The 19,043-nt window shown below is 49.6% G+C and overlaps 1 protein-coding gene across 4 annotated transcripts in view; it reads left to right on the forward strand.

Moving 5' to 3' along the window:
* HDAC4 (histone deacetylase 4) overlaps positions 1 to 19,043 on the forward strand; it is a 297,060-nt gene that overhangs the window by 23,211 nt on the left and 254,806 nt on the right. For 3 of the 4 annotated variants that reach the window (XM_032390141.1, XM_032390404.1, XM_032390226.1), the window contains exon 2: positions 11,082 to 11,329. In XM_032390141.1, the coding sequence (XP_032246032.1) occupies positions 11,308 to 11,329 (22 nt within the window). In that variant the 5' untranslated portion in view covers positions 11,082 to 11,307. The remainder of the gene's footprint in view (positions 1 to 11,081; positions 11,330 to 19,043) is intronic. The other variant, XM_032390320.1, reaches the window with a different exon arrangement.

Consider the following 19,043-nt stretch of genomic DNA (forward strand, 5'->3'; position numbering starts at 1 on the left):
CCCGCGTGTGCGCGAGTGTGTTCGTGTGCACGAGCATGCTCTTATACATGTGTGCTTTTGCGTGCAGGTGTGTTGGTGTGTGAGCGCGTGCTTGTGTATTCGAGTGTGTATTTGGGTGAGCGCCCCATCGACCTGGTGGTGTGCGCTGGTGGTGCTGGTGCCTTTATCCCTTTGCCCTTTCACCGTCTGCCTGTGGCCCTCCTGGGTAGGTGGAAGGATCTGGGCCCTGCTCAGTGGAGCCTGCATTACTCAGATTTCATGAAATCTTCATATGTGACTCCTCGTAGAACATGCTGACATGGTGTCAAGTGTCAGGCCTGTTCTGAAGCTAAAAAATAAATCTGTCCCCACAAACTGTGGGGAAAAAACCTTAAGTCTTCTGCTCTGTGACCATCTATCATAAAATGATGCTCTTACAGAACATAATTGCTAGACCATACAGCCCATATTTCATTAAGGGTATTTGCTGAAGAAAATAATGCTTGTTAATAAAGCTCGCCATATAAATAAGACTTGGGAAAATCACTCCATCAAGAGTTTGTTTTTTTGATTAAAATTTGTTAAAATTTAAAATAATTTTAATTATGCTCAAATTACCTATTTAATTGAAAATATTTACATTAACAATTATTTCATGGGTGTTTTTTCTGTCTGATCCCCTGACCTGGGCCCCCATTGGGACTTCCATCCATTCTGTCAGTTTGAATCACCGTGTTTATGTCATCATGGACTCGGGATGAGTCCTGTCCTGCTTCTGGGAGGTGTAACTGTCTCAGGAGGGGGTCGTTTGGTAAATTCTTCCTGTGTATGTGCTGATCGTAGGAATATAGTGTAAGTGGAATGGACCCAGCACGTAGGTATTATTTTGGATCTTTCTTTGATGCAAGATGGCCTTTGAGTAGCTGATTTTCCCTCTGTCTCCAGGCTAAAAGTGTTCAGGTGGGTGAATTTCCAGAGTAAACCCTCTCTCTCACTGATCTTCACTTGCCAGGAAACAGAAAACGTGACCAACACCCCGTAAGCCCTCTTTTCCTCCTTCCGTTTGCTTCCCTACCACTTAACTCCCAAGGGCAAATGTCCTGTCCTCTAACAGCACAGAGTAGTTCTGTGTGCTTCCAGATTGCATATATATGGAGGCCCACAGTGTGTTCTCTGGCGTGTCTGTCTGCTCTTTGCCCAGCGTTGATCGTGTGATACATCTGTGTTGTGCATGTCGTTAGTTCTTGTCTAACTATTCTGTGATAGGGCTGTCCCACAATTTATTTATCCATGCTACTGTTGATGGACATCTGGGAGGTTTCCAGGCTTTGGCTATCACGGTTAAGGCTGCCGTGTCGTTGCTGTGTGCATTTCTGTTGGGTACGTACCTAGGAGTGGCTTTGCTGGGGCACAGGTTTGCGAAGGGCTGGCTTTGGTACATATCACTAAGCACTTTCCCATGGTGGCTGTGCATCCACACCCTCACGGGAGAGCTTGAGAGTTCTAGTCCTTCCTCAGCCTTGCCAACGCTTGGTTCTGCACTGCTTTTAAGTTCTAGCCGCTTGTGGTTTTAATTCACATCACCCTGCGATTATAGATGCCGAGCACTTCTTCCTATGGTGATTGACCACGTGGAATCCTCTTTTGTAAAAAAAAGTATCTGTTCACATCTCTTGCCCATTTCATTATTTGAGTTGTCTGCCTTTCCCTTAATAATTTATACGAATTATTTCTATATTATGGACGCCAGCCCTTCGTTGGGTGTGTGTTGGGCAGATTCTCTTCCCCAGCTCTCTGAGTTGCCTTTTCCCTCCTCTGCTGGTCTTTGGATACATGGAAGTTCTTAATTTTGATGCAGTAAAATGTATCATTTTCTTTCCTTTATTGTCAGTTTCTTAAACACTGTTGTTTTTAAATCTATTTAAGAAATCTTTGTCTGCCTGCAGGTATTTTTCTGTTGTCTTTTAGGCTCGTCCTCCTTGTCTGGCCTTGAGTTTGTGCTCCAGCTCATGCCAGTTTCCATGGCAAGGTGCTTCCTGGGTCTGGGCTCATCTCTCTCCGTGTAGATCTCCGTGGCCCAAGCACTGTTCCCTGAAAGACCCCCTCTCCCTGTGGATGTGGAGAACAGCAAAGGCTCTCATGTTACTGTATTTGTGTTGGTCTCATTCAAGAATGTTTTGTTCCTTATGGTGTCCGTTCTTCCGCTAGCCTCTTAATTACATAGGTTTATAATACATCTTGGTACTTAGTAGTGTAAGTCTTCTGTGTCTGTTTTTCCTCAAGATTGCTGTTCCAGGTCCTCTGTAGGTCCACGTAAAATGTCCAATACACTTGTCAGTTTTCAAGCAGATTCTGGTGGATGGTGACTGAGATTGTACTGAGGACCTCTTAGTCTGGGCACAGGGTGTGCTGTCCCGTTTGTTTAGATCTTAAATCTCATCTCTGATGTTTCACAGCTTAGTGTCCAAAGTTCTCACGAGTCCTCGGGCAGAGCTACGCCTGGCCATTTGCCACTACTGGATGCTACTGTAAATGGTATCTTTTTTCAAAGCTTCTTTTCTCTCTTTTTTTGGCTGGTATGTAAAAATACAATAGATTTTTGTACATTGACCTTGTGCCCAGCGATCTTGTTAAGTTCACGTAGGAATGTCGATAGTGGCTGGTGCCTTGTTTGGGGTTTTGTATGCTGTCTGTAAATAACGCGGTATCTTTGTCCTCTCCAGTCCTTGTGCCCTTCACTTCTTCTGGCCGTGCCGTCCTAGCTAACATCTCTGAGATGATGTTGAGTGGACGTGGTGAGGGGGGTATCTTGGCTTCATTCCCGGCTCAGGCTGATGGTCTGTGTCCTCCATCCTGCATCGGGGTGCTGTGGGCTGCGCTGCACCGTGCGGCTCCTGGCTCTGTGTTTGCTCTCGCGAACAGCTTGCTGTTCTCCCACCAGCCTGGCAGGTTGTGGCCGAGGTGGGGAGGAGCTCGGACTTTGAACTGTGGTCATTCTTTGCCCATGTGACGGGGTGCAGAGGATTGTGGCGAGTGAGGAAACGTGTCATCCCTGCACGGCCGCATTTCTTTGTGGTCACCTAATACGATTTTTAAAAGAATGTTCCCTTAAGGATTTATAGTTTCTAAGACTCTGACTCTTTGGAAGGTTTATGGCTTATTCTATGAAATTGGGTCAACTAAAATTTTTAAGGGCATCTGCAGAAGAGAAGAGCTATAGGTAATCCTAGATTCAGACATTTGGTGAAGGAAATATTAGCACACACTTAAGCTGTAGTGACGCATTTGCTTCCTTTTATTCCGTATGGGGCAGAAATAAAAATAAAGAAAGAGCTGTCTTTATATAAATACGTGCTCCGTGTCAGAGACTGCCCAGTACATGGAGTGCCCATGCCTGTCTTTCTAAAGGTGCTGTGAGTCAGAATTCCAGATTCTTCTCCTGCTCACCCTTCCAAATGTGGTCTTTAATTCATGTCATAAATCAGGAAAGAATGCAGTCGTAAAAGCAGTTGTGTCTCGTCATAATATGTTCAGCGTTTGTTTAATTTTATCCGAAGTATATACTTGAGAGACGTACACATTCCAGTTCCAACTGCTCCTCGTGAATAGGTTTCAGAAACCTTTGGCTCCTGTAATTTTTGAGATCTTAGTACTGTGTGCTCTGTGTTTTCTTAGAAAAGCAATGATCTATTGGTTAGTTAAGTGTCGTTAGATGTTTACATCGAGGTGAAAGGAACTGCACTGCGCTTGAATTTTATTTTATTTGAACTGTAAATTCCTAGTCTGTTTTTATATTGTGAATATTGCATTGGGTTGTTCAAAAACCTTCCACCTAAAGAGATGCCCGTGGCCCCGAGAAGAAAAGGGGAGTAATATGGCTGCACAGGTCAGACAACTTTGCTGGGCTTTCCTCTGCGACCGGAGAGGAGAGGTTTCGCTTTCGTTGTGGGACTGAGGCGCTTTGCTCTCTCCGCCGGGAGTATAATTGAGTTTCCAGCTATAAGATAGTTGGCCCTCGCCGCCTTCATTCTCTCCGCCGTGTCCCAGCCCCTGCCTGAAGCTGTGGCCGCTCCTCACTTAGCCTAGATGTTCGGACGGCTGCAGGGCTGGGTGACCCGTGGCTCTGCCCTCCTCACCCAGCCCCCGGCCCGCACGCAGGCCACGTGCCTCCCACAGCCCCCCGCACTCCTGCATTACCCGGACCTTTGGTGTCAGATGTGATCCTTCTCTTCTAGAACCCCCGAAAGGCAGAGCGCTGGTGCTCTTGCAGCTGCCTTTGGACCTCAGCCCCTTTGGAAGTGATTGCTGAGGTGGGTTTGGGACAACTTTCCGACGTTCGTTCCGTTCAGCACGGTTCCGTGGCGTGCTGTGTGCCCCATCCTCAGGTGCCAGCCGGGCAGCCGGCGCTGCGGTCACCGAGCTTACGTCCAGCGTGGGGTGGCCGCGGCGGACAGCGGCCAGACGAGCAGGGGGATGTGCAGACAGCAGAGCGATGGGACCAGTGTGTGGGGGGGTGGGGACTGCCCTCTGGGCGCCCCGGGAGGGCGCCTCTGGAGAGGAGGGAGCCCCAGACAGAGAAGGCACAGGAAGTTCACGGGCCTTGTGCCCGTGTGTGAGTCTGTAAGTGCTGCTGGTGGCCACCGAGCCCTCTTTCCCGTGGTGTGTGTCCCGTGAAGGCCCCTGAATGCAGCTTTGCTCCCGCCCAGGAATGTCACGGGCTGGCCCAGGGCCATACAGCTCTCTGTGGCCTTGCTGGGCAGGCGGGGCTCAGGCCTCCCTGCCCAGCGCTCCCTCCCACACCGGGACAGTGGTGCCAAGGGACGGATGTGTCTTGCTGGTTTTCGTGGAACTTGTGGCCGGGCCAGCTGATGTGCCATCACAAACCAGCTGGAGCCACACCGGTGGAATCCTGTGATGGGAAGGTGGGCAGCTGGGAGGATCCTGTGGTCTGGCCGTAGGGAGCCACGGTCTGATCCCCGCTCCCCTGTGGTCCTCCGTGGCATCTGCTGCCCAGTCCCTCACCTCCTCTGGCAACAGCATGTCAGCTTCCCTCTGGGGAGCAACCCCTTTCCCCTTAGATTCACTTTGGCGGGGCTGCCCGTCAAAGTGTCCTGCCTTGCCCTGGCCAAGGGGACTCATGCTGCCCAGCAGCTGGGGGCCCCTGGGAAGGGGAGTCTCAGACAAGGGTCCTCCGGGCACTGTCCATCACTTCCTGTCTCCAGGTGCTCACCCCCTTGTCCAGCTACCCAGTTTCCTTCTGGGAGTTTCCTTCGCTTGCCTGGATCACCAGGTGCATTTCTGTTGCGTGCAGCCATGAACCCCTGACAGATGCACCTTTGCTCTAGCACGCCTGCCCCCTGGAGCTCCAGTTCCTACCTTCTGTGGCTCAGGGAGGCTCCCCCGAGGGGTCCAGTGGCCATGAGGATGCACTGATCATGGGCTCTCTCTTCTTGAGCAAGCTCCCTAGTTTGGGTCTTTTAAGGCATTTGTTTATTTCATCTAAATTGTCAGATTTATTGGTGTAAAGTTATTTGTCATATTCCCTTATTGTCCATTTAATATCTGTTTGGTCTGTAGTTAATTCCTTCTTGCTTTCTTGATATTATTAATTTGTGTTTTCTTTCTCTATTTTTCCTGATCATTTCAGCTAGAGGTTTGTCAGTTTTATTGTCTCAGAGAATCAGATTTTAGTTTCATTGTTTTTTTTTTTCTAATTCACTGATTTCTGCTCTTTGTTATTGGTTTTTTTTTTCTGCTTATTTTGGGTATAATTTATTCTTCTTATAGTTTCTTAAGGTGAAACCTGAGGTCATGGAGTTGTCACCTCCCTTTCTAATGTGGGCATTCGATGCTACAGATCTCCCTCTAAGTACTGCCCATTTTGAGAGGTCAGAAATGCCTTCTGATTTCTTCTCTAATTTCCTCTCTGACCCATGAAGTATATTATTTGCTTTCCAATTATTTGGAGTTTTCCAGCTATCTTTCTGTTTTTGATATTTAATTTCAATTTCGTCAGAGAACATGTTTTGTATATTTGACTTGTCTTCTTTTAAATTTACTGAGACTTGTTTTATGGCCCCAAAGCTGGGCTGTCTTGGCAGGTGTTCTATGTGCACTTTCAAAACCATGTGAGGAACGAGTGTTCTGTTGTTGCTGGTGCTCTGTCAGCGCCGTTGTGGTCCAGTCCTCTCTGATTTTCCATCCATTTGCTCTAGCAGTTACTAAGAACAGAGTTGACGTTTCCAACTGTAATTGTAGATTTGTCCATTTCTCCTTACATTTTCATTACTTTTTGCTTCGTGTGTGAAGCTCTGTTATCAGGTGCATAAATGTTTCAGTCATGTCCTCTTTATCGTTATGAAATGCCCTTCTTTATCCCTGGTGATATTCCTTCTTTAAAATTTACTTTGTCTGATACTAATGTAACTGTCACAGCTTTCTTTTGAGTAGTATTTCCATAATTTATCTTTTTCCATCTTTTACCTTTAACCTATTTGTATTTTTTTAAAAATTTTATTTATTTATTTGAGAGAGAGAGGAAGATTGTGAGACAGAGAGCCTGAGATGGGGGAAGGTCAGAGGGAGAGCAGACTCCCCGCTGAGCAGGAAGCCCGATGCCGGGCTCCATCCCAGGACCCTGGCATCATGACCTGAGCTGAAGGCAGATGCTTCACCGACTGAGCCACCCAGATGTCCCTCACCTATTTGTATTTTTATACTTTAAGTTGGTTCCTTGTAGGCAGCATGTAGTGGGCGTGTAATGCTTGGGGAAGATTTGTTTTATGGTTTAGAGTGCATGACCTCCTCTCTCCAAGCCATGTTCAGTCCTACCTCTAGGACTGTGCTGTTTCCCCATCTTCATTCCCATTCCTGTGGGTTAAGAACTTGCTCAAGGTCACATGGTAAAATGTCGATCTGAGATTCAGACCCAGAGCCCGGGACCCTGGCAGTTTTGGTTCTCCTGCCTATGTTCTTGGGCATTCCGCTGTCCTGTGAACCAATGTTGGCTGGACGTTTCTGGTAAGGCCTCTTTTGTTTCACCTAAAGACCCGGGGCACGAGGGGCGCCTGGGTGGCTCAGTCGGTTAAACGTCTGCCTTCGGCTCAGGTCATGATCCCAGGGTCCTGGGATCGAGCCCCACATCGGGCTCCCTGCTCCGCGGGAAGCCTGCTTCTCCCTCTCCCACTCCCCCTGCTTGTGTTCCCCCTCTCTCTGTGTCTCTCTCTGTCAAATAAATAAATCTTTAAAAAAAAAAAAAAAAAAAAGACCTGGGGCACGGAGTCTGCTGGTAGACTCTGTGGCTGAAGCCAGAGAAACCAGGCTGAACGATGGAGTCAGCAGCTCACCTGACAGCACAAAGGAAACCCTCCTTCCCCACCGTCCCCTGGGATTTGTAGAATCACCCTCCAAACCTGCCAGGACACTGGGCAACTGTCCCTGTGTTGCATGGAGTTGCTTTTCAAGCTCATGTCTCTATACTCCAGGTGTATTCCTCATTGCTATTGATAGTCCAGAAAGAGTTGGTCTGCAGAGAACATGGTGTGGGTCTGATGAGAGGATTGTGAAATGAGGGGCACATTGTTTTCTGGAACCTTCAAGTTCCTACGGCGTCGGGTAGGCTGGTGTGGGAATAGTCAGGAGGAGCCCACGAGGCAGTGCGTACTGGATGTTAGGGGTTGAATTGTGTTGTTGTGTTCCCCTCCCCAAAAAGATCTGTTACAGGCCTAGCCCCCAGGACCTCAGAATGTGACCATATTTGGACATAGGGTTGCTGCAGATGTCATTAGTTAGGATGAAGTCATACTGGGTGGGTTGAACCCCTCATCCAATATGGCTGGTGTTCTTAGAAGAACATGGCCGTGTGAAGGCGGAGACACAGGGAGAAGCCATGTGGTGGCAAAGGCAGCGTGCCAAGGAGTGTCGGAGATTGCCAACAACCACCAGAAGCTGGGAGGAGGCAGGAAGGGTTTCTCTCTAGGTTTCAGAGGGTGGATGTCCTTGCCGATACCTTGATTGCAGACTTAATGAAACTTCCATGCCTCCAGAACTGTGAACAACAAATTCCTGTTGTTCTAAGCCACCTGCTCTGTGGTGTGGTGCTATGGCAGCCCTAGGAAATGAGCCCACTTCATATATGTCTGTCCCGGGACAAAGCGTGCTTTCATAACACGAGCTGCCGGAGTAGGGGAGAAAGTGTCCATAGTGTGGAAGTTGAGCTGAGCCAGACTTGATTTTTCCTATACGTGGATGCTTTCTGTGTTCGAGGAACAGGATTTGAACATGAAGGACTCTCATGCTGAGTGTGGTAATCCACGGAAGGATGTCATGCTGTGCATGTGAGCGTGCATGCGTTCCCACCTCGGCTCTGCCTCCTCCCCATTTTGGCCACGTGCTCCGTCGCACGGTTTTCTCCATCGTAACATTTTGTCCCGGATTCCACAACTCAGAGGTTTCTGTTCTTCCTTTTGTTCTCCCTCATAAAACTGTCGCCACGGTAAAATCCTACATTTGCAGGACTTTTTATTTATTAGGAATTTTATGTGTCTTTTTTACAAACATGATGGTCATGTTTTTATTAGTGGTGTTACGGATTTCTCTGGTGTCCTGGTTATTAAATTGCAGTTTTGAATGGTCCACTCCAACCTTATTATTTATTTATTTTTTTTCAGAAGCCCTGGTATGTTTAGGATAGTTTTGCAGAGTGTGAGGTTCTTCCAGAACACATATATCATAGCATAGCAGAAACTTCTGTTTTCTGTTTAATCTGCAGTTGGGAAGAGAGTCCATGTCAGTCTGGCACGACCACCGTAGGTCAGAGCCTGCTGGGCACTGGGGCTGGGGACCCTGCATTCTGGCTGCCAGGGTGTGTAGCTTCACTGGGAAGCAGATTTTGGCCAGTGTTACACTGGACACAGGACGGGGTAGGAGCAAGTATGCACAGCCTTTTGGCAAAACTCAGGTCTGGACTGGAGCTATTCTTATTTGAGGATGAATGAACAGAAAATCCCCACATGGGGTCTCCCAGAATGTGGTGAAAAGGGAAATACCCGGAAACACAGAAGACGAATATACCTCTGCGAGTGGTTCACAGTCAGAGTCAGAAAAAGGAAATTTCAAAAGACTTTGGCGGGGAGAATACATGGCTCTGTGGACGGGTGAGGAAGGGGGCTGCGCTGCGCTGAAAAGGGAAAGGAATGAGTTGTGAAGGGAAATGGTTGAAAATGGGGAGTGTGAGGCTGTAAGGAATCAAACCGATACCATGGAAGACAGCAGCCGTGCTGTGGAGAATATAACTTAAGAAGATGCCCAGGGATGCGGAGTAAACAGCAGATGTGCCAGTGGTGGGAGGGGCCCGAGCTGACGGGGACGCCAGCCAGAGAGGAGAGGGCTCTCTGAGGACGCCAGAGCAAGTTCCCCCACATAGAATCCAAACCTCAGTGAAGAGCATTCTCCTGAGCAGAGAAGAGACCTGTATATATTAAAAGGTTCACGTTTAGAGCAAAATCAAGGAAAAGAGACTCTTACACCTTCTGACAACATTTTTGGATCTCGACATGAAAGAAAAACATTCTCGCAGAATCCAGACAGAAGAAAATGGCACCCGCAGCATCATCCAGCCTCGGTCCCCAGAGGTCCCCTAGGAAGGAGATGGACGTGGGCTTTCCTCAGTGCCAAGGGTGGGGCCAGGTCTGAAGCTTTCAAGGGAGAAGTGTTTGTGTTCTCAGACTTCTACATCCAGCCAAGCTGGGACCTGTGTGTGAAGGGCACAGAGCCATCTGAGATTTGCAAAATAAACCATTTACATTGTCTTCAAGATGGTGGTGTTTCTTTCTGGCCAAGAGATGAATGGGAAGTCTGAACCTGAGATTAAATGTCACTGTGTTTCCTAAGGACACAACCAGATACAGAACAGCAATTGTGGGGATATCAATCACAGAGTTATGGATAACGTGTCATGGAAACTACCAAAATGGCTAGCCTTCCGAGAGCAGTCCTTTTTGCGATGGACTGGTTAGGGTTCTCTGAGTATAAGCAATAGGCAAAGAAAAGATCCTTGAATAATTTAATCAAGAACAGGAATCTGTCACATCATTAAAGGAGGAGATGACAGAGGCCTCAGAGGAGCCTTGAGCCAGGGTCAGTAGGAGATTTTCCATAGTTACCACATTCTCAGTTTGTTTCCACTTTCTGATGGTGAGATCACAGGCGAGTGTGTAAGAATCGGTCCATGATGCCTCCACACAGAGGCCAACACCTGCTGGTAGGAGTTCTCGTGCTTGTCTCGGGCGGCTGTGTTCCGCCGAGGAGACTGGTCTCGGGGGGACGGTTTGATGAGCTTGGCGTGCATCACGTACCACCCTAGTCCTGAGGACAGTGCCACCTGAGGTGGGGAGGGGCAGCCCCTCCAGGGGAGGGGTGGGCATCCTCTGCCACACATGGCATAGGAAGCAGCCTTGGAAGCGATGTGACCGGGGGTTGTGAGTGACGTGGGGACATTCCCGGCTGTAAGATCAGCACAGAGAAGAGGATACACAGCTGCAGAGCTGGTGGTGTGCATGGGCAAAGGGCAGAGAAGAACGGCAAGGAGACCAGCCCGAGCCTTACCAAGTGCTGGCCTCTGGTGCCAGCATTGTGGTTGACTTGAAACACTTAGCCGTGATGAGCACGGATTACTTCTATAGTCAGAAACTGGAAATAAACCGGGAAGGTGGTAATTATGAAGACGGAAACCCGGGGCCTGGGGAGGGGGCTACACATGGTGCAGGGGCCGAGTGTGGACCGTGGGACTGCAGCCCCGCGGGGTACGGATGTCTGAGCGAGGGGCCGGGCGGCCGCGTGGTGGGAGTGGGCTGGCACTGATGGTTTTGTTAGAATGGCTGGTGGTGATGGTGCCGAGGCTAAGAACCGGGCTCTGCGACGTGTCTTCACACCCTGTTGACGAACAAAGCCCCCATGTGGTTTGGTCAGCAGAACGGATTCCACACGGGACGGTTTTTCCACCCACGATAAATCAGCGTGAACATCTACCTTGTTTCCCTAGTTAGATGCTGCCGTCCACGAGAGCCCTCACCCCTCACTGACACTGCTCTTCCTTCTCTAAGCACACAGGTCACCTCCTGAGGGCCCCGGAAGACCCCCGCCCACCTCTTGGATGACTCGGCCTGCGAGACGTGCTCAGCAAGACTGGGAGTTTTCGTGGCTGCGCGCCAACGCTCCCTGTGGCCGTACTTGTATGTGTTCGTGGAACTTGGGGGCTCTTTGGAGCTGTCGTTTACGTGGAAGTTGTGAGCCATTTTGAACCGCTTCAAGGAGTAGACGCTGCTAGCAATGAGCTCCCAAAGCCATCCAGGTAAGGCGAGGCCCATTGTTCTCTTGGCGGACGGCAGGGCTCTCCTTTAGAAGATGAGATCGCGTGACTGCTTTCTCCACGGTCGCGGCGTGGCTGCGGTCAGCATGTGACCGCCCAGTGCGGAGCAGATCGTGGGTTCTTCATCTCGGGGTTTGGGGCTGTGTCTTTGGCTTGGATTTGCATGCAGCCAGAATGGCATGTGGTTTCCACTGATGCCAGGAGAGGAGACTTGTACTTAGCAAGGTGACATTTAGGTCTGTCTCTGATTTGGAGAGTTAATTCCTTGTTCAGTTTTTTTGCTTTTGAGGGGACTTTGTGGGGCGGGAGCGATGGGGCCTCTGGGCTGAGTCTGAGAGGCAGCACCGGTCTGCACCTGCCTTGGTGGCCACAGGAGTCGTTCCTGGGGTCGTGCTTCATATTAGGCAGGGCGCGAAGATCCTGGCATGCACGTAGTTCCCAGTGCCCTAAAAGTCTCAGACCTGGAGGGAAGAAGTGATGTGTCTAAGGTCACAGAGCTAGTAAGTGGCCAGATGGATTAGAACCATGTTTGTGGGGCTCTTAGCTTTAGAAGGGTGTCGCGGGCACATGCATTCAGCCCCTTTCAAAGCCACAGTGCGGATACCTGGTTAAGCCTGGTATGCTGCCTTGTCCTGCCTTATGGGACCGGCCTCTGGCAGAGCCAGCACTGTCCGCCCAGCTGGGGCTGCTTCCAGTGCAACATGGTATTGAAGGGTGGTTGGATAGCAGATCTGTCCTGCGTCCACGTGAGAGGGGAAGTGGTGGCTCACCCAGACAGAGGCAATGCGTCCCTGTGGCACCCACATCTCTGTGAGTGAGCCTCGGGCCTGGCCCGGGAGAGTGGAGCCAGAGGTTTAGGGTCTGGGTCTCTCCCTTTGGGATTGCTCCAGAACATTCTCACACCTTCCTCTGGCTCTGATCAGAGTTGTCAGAAGCTCCAGAGAGCAGGATTCCCGGTTATATTTAGATATGAAAGCTTTATTGATTTAAATTGTTCATGTATCGATTGATACAAAGCATAAAACAAAATTAAGCCGTCTGGGTCAAAGTGTGTAAAGTAGACACGGAGTGGTGCCCAGCTCTCCTTCCCGCTCAGAGCATGCTGCCACTGTCGAGTTGGGGGGTGTGCCTTGTTCCTGTGGGTAAACTTAGAGAGGCATGCATCTAAACCTCTGAATAGGGTGTGATCATTCTCTATGTGGGGCTCTGTGCTCTCTGTTTTCTTCCATTGTAGTGTAGTACGAGTGTCTTTTAACGTTGGCATGTATATAAATCTCACTTATTTTCAATAGCTTGTAGATGGATGTTTATGTGGTTGCAGCACTATTTATAACAGCCCCCAGTCGGCATCCAGCAGTTGTTACACGTGTGTTTTGTACATACACTTCTGCAAGTATCTCCATTGGACCAATTCCAAGAAGTAGAATTGTTAGGTTGGGGGGCGTGAATGTCAGGTCCACTCTCAACATTGCTCCAGAAACGGTCTCAACTTACTTTCTCAGTTACAGTTTATGAGCATACAGAATTTTCTCCATTTTTCCCAGCGCTGGGTGGATGCAGTCCATTTCGTTGTTGTCAGGATGTGAGTGGAAAATGACTGTTTGAATTTACATCACTGTGTACACGGGGGTGCACGGTTTTGTATAGACATAGTCACATCTGGCCCATGCCACCCACGCATCTGGAGAGAAAGAATGTTCTTTTGTTCCTGTTTTCCTGTCTGAGGAATTGTGTGTGTGCATAAAGCTTCACACACACTGTGTACTTACCGTCGTCTCCTCTGTGTTGTTCATCCACACACACGAACTTCACTGACTCATGGAAGTCAGTGTAGCTTTACTCTGCTTGGTGCTCGATTTCTACAAAAATGTGCAATATTCTTTCCACATTACTGACCATTTTCTGCTTTATATGTTTCAGTGTGTTTTTCTGCACTTAAAAATTAATGACCGTATCTGTTGGTAGCTCAGTCCTCTTAACAGAATATATGGTATTTTTCTTCGTTTAATGTTTCTTTGCCCAGAAGTTTATTATGTCTTTGAAAAGCAGTCCTGCCCTTGGCTTCTTTATTTTTTTGTTTTTTTTTTTAAGATTTTATTTATTTATTTGACAGGAGAGAGAGCGAGAGAGGGAACACAAGCAAGGGGAGTGGGAGAGGAAGAAGCAGGCTTCCCCGCGGAGCAGGGAGCCCGATGCGGGGCTCGATCCCAGGACCCTGGGGTCACGACCTGAGCCGAAGGCAGACGCTTAACGACTGAGCCACCCAGGTGCCCCCCTTGGCTTCTTTAGCGGATCAACATGTCTCCACACACTTACCTTAACCTTCCAGGTTGTCTTTCCGAGAGCCTCTGCCTTTTATGTGGAGGATTTGCCCATTGGGGTTTATTGCAGTCATGGTCCTGACAGGTGTGTTGTTCCCCCCACTGACCCCCTCTGTCGGTGTCTATGTCCCTGTCAGTGGGTCAGGGTCTCCGGGGGGGGGGGGGGGGGAGACTGGCATGGGGCTGCTGCCACCTTGCGAGCCCGAGCTTCGTGCCCCCTGTGTTGGGGTGTGTGGTGGGCCTGAAGCCCCCGGGGCGTTCCCTCTTCTCCTAGCCCATGGGTCTCCTCAGGGACCTGCCCTCCCTGCAGAGCAGCCTGCCCAGATGGGCACCCTGGTGGCCCCTCGGTGGCCCCGCAGCGGCCTGGCCGCCTCCTCCTGGCCGTGGCGGGCTGTGAGGCGGGCCGAGTTGTGGCTCTCCTTCCTTCCCGAGGCTGCGGCCCACTGGGTGAGGGGCTGGCTGCTTGCTAGCGGTTGGTTTCCCGTCACTTCGATCCCCCGGGATTTGTATTTTCTAGGAAGTTCCCCCAAGTTTTTGTCCGTTGATGCTGCCATTTTCCCATTGTCTAGCTTTACCATAAATCTTTTCGTATTTTTCTGTCATTTTTCGTGGATTTCTGGGAGGAAGGGAAATGATAGTTGTTCAGTTTGCTCTTTTGAATGGGAAACTTGTAGGTGTCCTTTGTTGCGTTTCTTGAATCCAAGGGGACGGGTCCTGTTTGTGTGCCAGCCCTGCTCACTTGTGCAGTTCTCAGCATCCCTGGCTGGGTGCCTGCCTTCCCCCGTCTCCCGGCTGTCCCCGCTCTGCCGTGCTCCCCTGTGGCCATGCAGTGCGCCCCACCAGGCTGGGGGGAGCCCCGCTTCGTGTGGTCCCTCCTCTCATACTTGGCAGTGCTAAGTTGGCTTTGCCCAGATGATAAAATGACCTTTTTGTTTGATGTGTATAATTTTTCTCTTCCGTGTTTTTCTTTAAAACTCCCTCTGGTGTTGGGTGAGGTATGCATTATGATTTTATTGCTGTGCTTTCTGAACTTTGCCAGAGCCAGGCCCTGGTTCTCTGACGTAAAACTGTTAGCTGTTGGGGTTTTATTGCTCTGAATAACTATTCCTAATGATGTGAGCAGCCTGGGGAAAGGCCTGGGTAACCCAGCCTACAAGAACTCCTCTTTGATAGTAAGAAGAATGAAGCAGGTACTGAAATATTAGACTTCTTGCCTAAACAGTGCTTTAAACCTTTCCCTGCTGGGATGTGCCGGAATGGTCAGGATGGGCTCACTGGGACCCAGGGCGTCTGCTTTGGAGGTGAGTCCCTGGTACAAGACTGATGGAGGACGGACACGCGTGTGGACCTCCTAGCAGGACAAGCAAAGGCTCCCTTCTTCCTCTGCCCTCCTTGTAAACCCCAGGGAGCCCGCAGTGGAGTCTGGAGGACGCGTGTGTGGTCTCCCAAACCATGCTCTTGCTAGAAAACCGGTTGAGCCGGCCTGGAGTGGAGTCACTCAAGTGTCCTATCTCTCCCTGTATCTTTGTGAGAGCGTGTATGGTGTTGAGTTAAAAGCAGGAGAACTATTTTGAGGAAAACTTGTGTATTTAAGATCAGTGTTTCAATTTGGACCGTTCTTTAATTTCTTAATATTTTGTTCAGTGTGAAATACCCCATCCACATAAAAGCAGCTAAAAAGTCTGTGTTAACAATGACTTAGTGATTAGTGAGTTTCGAAATAGTCTGATTTCTTCAAACCGTCGTAAAGTTTGAATCCTGAAAGTCTCCCAGGACAAGGCTGTGCCCCTGGCTGGTCTGAGCTGGGGCTCTGGGCTTCCTTCATCTGCACGCTCTGCTCTTCCTCTGTTTGATACTGAGTCTGTTTCAGCCAGTTTGGCTGCCAAGGTTGTTATGTTTTAACATAGAAATTATCTCAGAAAGGAACATTTGTATGTCATTTAAATCACGCTTTGCAATGATTGAATGCCTCAGGAATATTCCAAAGTTTTAAGGGAGGAAATGAATTTTGAGGACATGTCATCACCACAGGGAAGACATTGGTTTGGAGCTGCTAGTGACAGGTGGGCCGTGGAGCCCGAGCAAGGGCCTGGGCCGCAAGCGGCGGATGGAGAACTGGGGAGCCGGGAGTGGCCTTGCACGAGGCCTGGGCAGGCCCTGGCTCAGGCTGTCAGGAGGGGTGCTGTGCAGCCAGCAGGCGTAGCTGGCCGGGCGGGAGTCCCGCAGCTTAGGTGAGGGGACAGAGCCTGCGTTCTTAGCTGCCGGGGGATGGGGCAGCCGGTGACAGCTGGAGGAGAGCTGCTTCTGGACCTTCTGGGAAGGCATGAGGGAGCCCCCAGTGGCTGATGGACTTGGGGAGAGGGGAGTTCTGGGCAGGGGCAGCAAGACTGAGCCCGAGGACACGGGCTGGGGGGGCGGGGGGAGTACTAGACCAGTTCCCGATGCCCGGCCGAACGCAGGAATTGCCTCAGTGGTTCCAGCTGAGGTTCGGAGGCAAGACACTCGTGCCTCTCGCACTTGCCTGCCTTCTACAGGAAGGCTTTCCGGAGACCCCGGCGCGGCTCCTGTCTGCAGCGGCGGTCCGCCAGGCGTTCTCGGAACGCACGAGAACATTTGCAGCTCTTGAACCGCCACCATCCCCGGTCCCCCATGCTATCATTATCTGGGATCTCAATCAGTCAAGGTTTGTTCTGGAAATGATGGAGACATAACGACTTCTTTTTCAACCTCCTCTTTTTTTCTTTTTTTTTTAATCCTCAAATTGTGTTTTGTCTTTTAAAAATCACGAATACTCAGTCGTTATGAAGAGCTTGGAAAATTCACTGTCAATGGAGCATTGATGGTTTGTTTTGGCAATTCTCTGAAAATTCTTATACAGTATGTGGAACATTTGCATTTATGTCCTTTTTTTCAAAGCCACCATTGTAGAAATGCAAATTTCTGAGTTCTGAGATGCTGAATGTTGGATGATTAATGATATTGAAATTTAAGAATGAACTCGCGGTATGTATTTGACATAGAAAACCCAGTGCGAGAATGATTAGGAGCCATTGAGCTCAGCCCGGCCGTGGAACAGAAGGCCGTCATTGAAGCGCCGGTGGCGGGGGCAGGTCCAGCGTGGACAGGTGTGTAGATGTGCGGCCACCTCCAGACGCCGGGCTGTGCTCTGCTTAACTGTAGACGTTTAAAGCTTACAGTAGTGACAAATCCACGTTGGTTTCTTGTGTACTCCCAGTCAAGACGTGCCGTGCTCTTAGGACGCCAGAGTGAGCAGCATGTTCGTTCTGAGTCGTGCTCCACACCTGTCCCGTTTGTGCTGCATGATGACCCTGTGAAGCGAGCTAGCACACCGTGATTCCTGTTTTGTAGATGAGGAAGCTGGTATTTACTGCTGCCGGGTGCTTAGCTTCACGTCAGGCAGCCAATCGGAGGCCAGCCTGGAGCCAGAATTGGTCCCCTGCCCTTGAGGGGCATGTGCCCTGTGCCGGTGGACATTGGGTGCACTGGGCTGGGTCAGGAGGTGATCTGGCTGACTTGCATGGAGCTTCTAGGCAGTGTAGTGTGGTTCGTGTGGTGAGAGGAGGTGGGCGGGGGCATGGGCCCCCCCTCCTCTCCGGAAGGGACATGTGAGGTCAGGACAGGGAAGCCAGGTCAGAAAGCAGGGCGGGAGCTCACCTGCCCAGGTCAGGCACCGGGGGCTGGGCCCAGGGGCCTGGAGGTAAGAGCTTGGCGTGGCGGAGATAGGAGACTAGGAGTAGAGAGATGGGCGTGGGGTATGGGCTCTGGGGTAGGAGGGGTGACATGGTCCTAATTCCCTTGGTTCCAAGACCCTGCAGGTACCGAGAAAGGGTTGTGGGCCTGAGTCTCCTGCCCTCTCCTGGGACACACGCTTTGTGTTCTGTTAGTTTAAATGAGCGTGGTTTTGCCGTGGTTGAACTTGGCTTTGGTGCCACTTGCGATGTGACTTGAGTATATTTCTGGACTTATTCTGAGCTTCTCTTTGCTAGTCCTTGGAGACTGGGACTGGAGGGCTAACTGGGTGACTGGCAGACCTGGTTAATTTGGGAGATTTTGAGTTGAAACTTTCCATTTTACTTAAGAGCCTTGTATTTGCTTATTTCATGAGAACATGATAAAAAGTAGTCAATTTTGGGAAAATAATTAAGAAAAATTCAAATCTAAAAATCAAACTTTTAGAAGCATATCTGGCTTTGTGTTTTTAAATTGGTTTGCTCTTAGCCACTTAATCAGTAAGATATTGGGCATATTGTCCTTTAAGGAGTGATAAGTCGCGTATGATGAAAAGAAGCCTTATGTTAGTTCCATATTGGTCCCTCCCTTCATTCCCCTTTCTAGAACACAAATAGAAAAGATAAATTCTGCCTCTCGCAGATCAAGTGTGCCGGCTGATGGGAGCCTGGTCCTGAGGCGAGCAGCCCACGCAGGGCGGCTACTGGGGCGGCTGCTCCCCAGGAGGGCTGCATTGGGTTCGTGGCTCGGGTCATCTCTTAGGGTCGTAAACCCAGACGTTCTAGGGTGGCCTTTGTCCTGTTGGACTTCAGGGTCCCTGTCACCCTTGGTCCTTATCACCCCCTCCTCTGCCCAGTGTTCCTGCTGCTGTCCCTTGAATGTGATGATCCTGACTTAGAACTGGAACATTCCATGCTGCAGTGCAGCTTCAGAGCTTTGGAGATTTTAACATGAAAAACAACGTGCCACGTTACCACCATTTCCTCACTTTTGCTGATACCGTTTCCTTTTGAAAGGTAGTAGGTGAGGCTTGTTGAAAAGTGATACGACATAGTTGTCTTATACCTAATTGTTCCATTTCAAATAGCATTTGTAAAGAAGTATGGAAGGTTGGTTTAAGCACCGTGATGTTAGGTATGTAGTTGTCTCTAATGGGGGAGTGTTTTCTGCACAGAACTACCTTCCACAGCCCAGAGGAGCTCTTTTTCTCAGTGCCCCCTGTCCAAGTTGAGGGTTCCTTGTCCTTGGTGAACCTTTCCTGGGGAGCTTTTGTGGTTGGTGGCAGTTTGTTCACTTTTAAAAATTTTAAACTCTTAGGCTGTGTTTTAGAAGGTTGCTCCTTTGTTGAGGGCTAAAGCCGAGAGGAAACCTTTCATTTTAAGAGCTGAAGATTCTATTGTGATTTGTTTGCATTCGTGGCCAAAGTTTATTCCTTTCAAAATGTATACGAATTTTCCTAGGAAATCCTTTGTAGAAACTGGACATTTATTATAACCGTGTTTCTCATGGACTTGTTGGTTCAGTGGGATCTGTGAAATGCTGTTGCAGTTCCAGAGAATTCCATCGGGTCTGCTGTCAGCTCACTGAGGTTTCCTAGACGCTGTATGAAGAACCCTTTCTAACCC

This window comes from Phoca vitulina, unplaced genomic scaffold (assembly GCF_004348235.1).
Source record: "Phoca vitulina isolate PV1807 unplaced genomic scaffold, GSC_HSeal_1.0 scaffold1, whole genome shotgun sequence".
NCBI classification, from domain to species: Eukaryota; Metazoa; Chordata; class Mammalia; order Carnivora; family Phocidae; genus Phoca; species Phoca vitulina.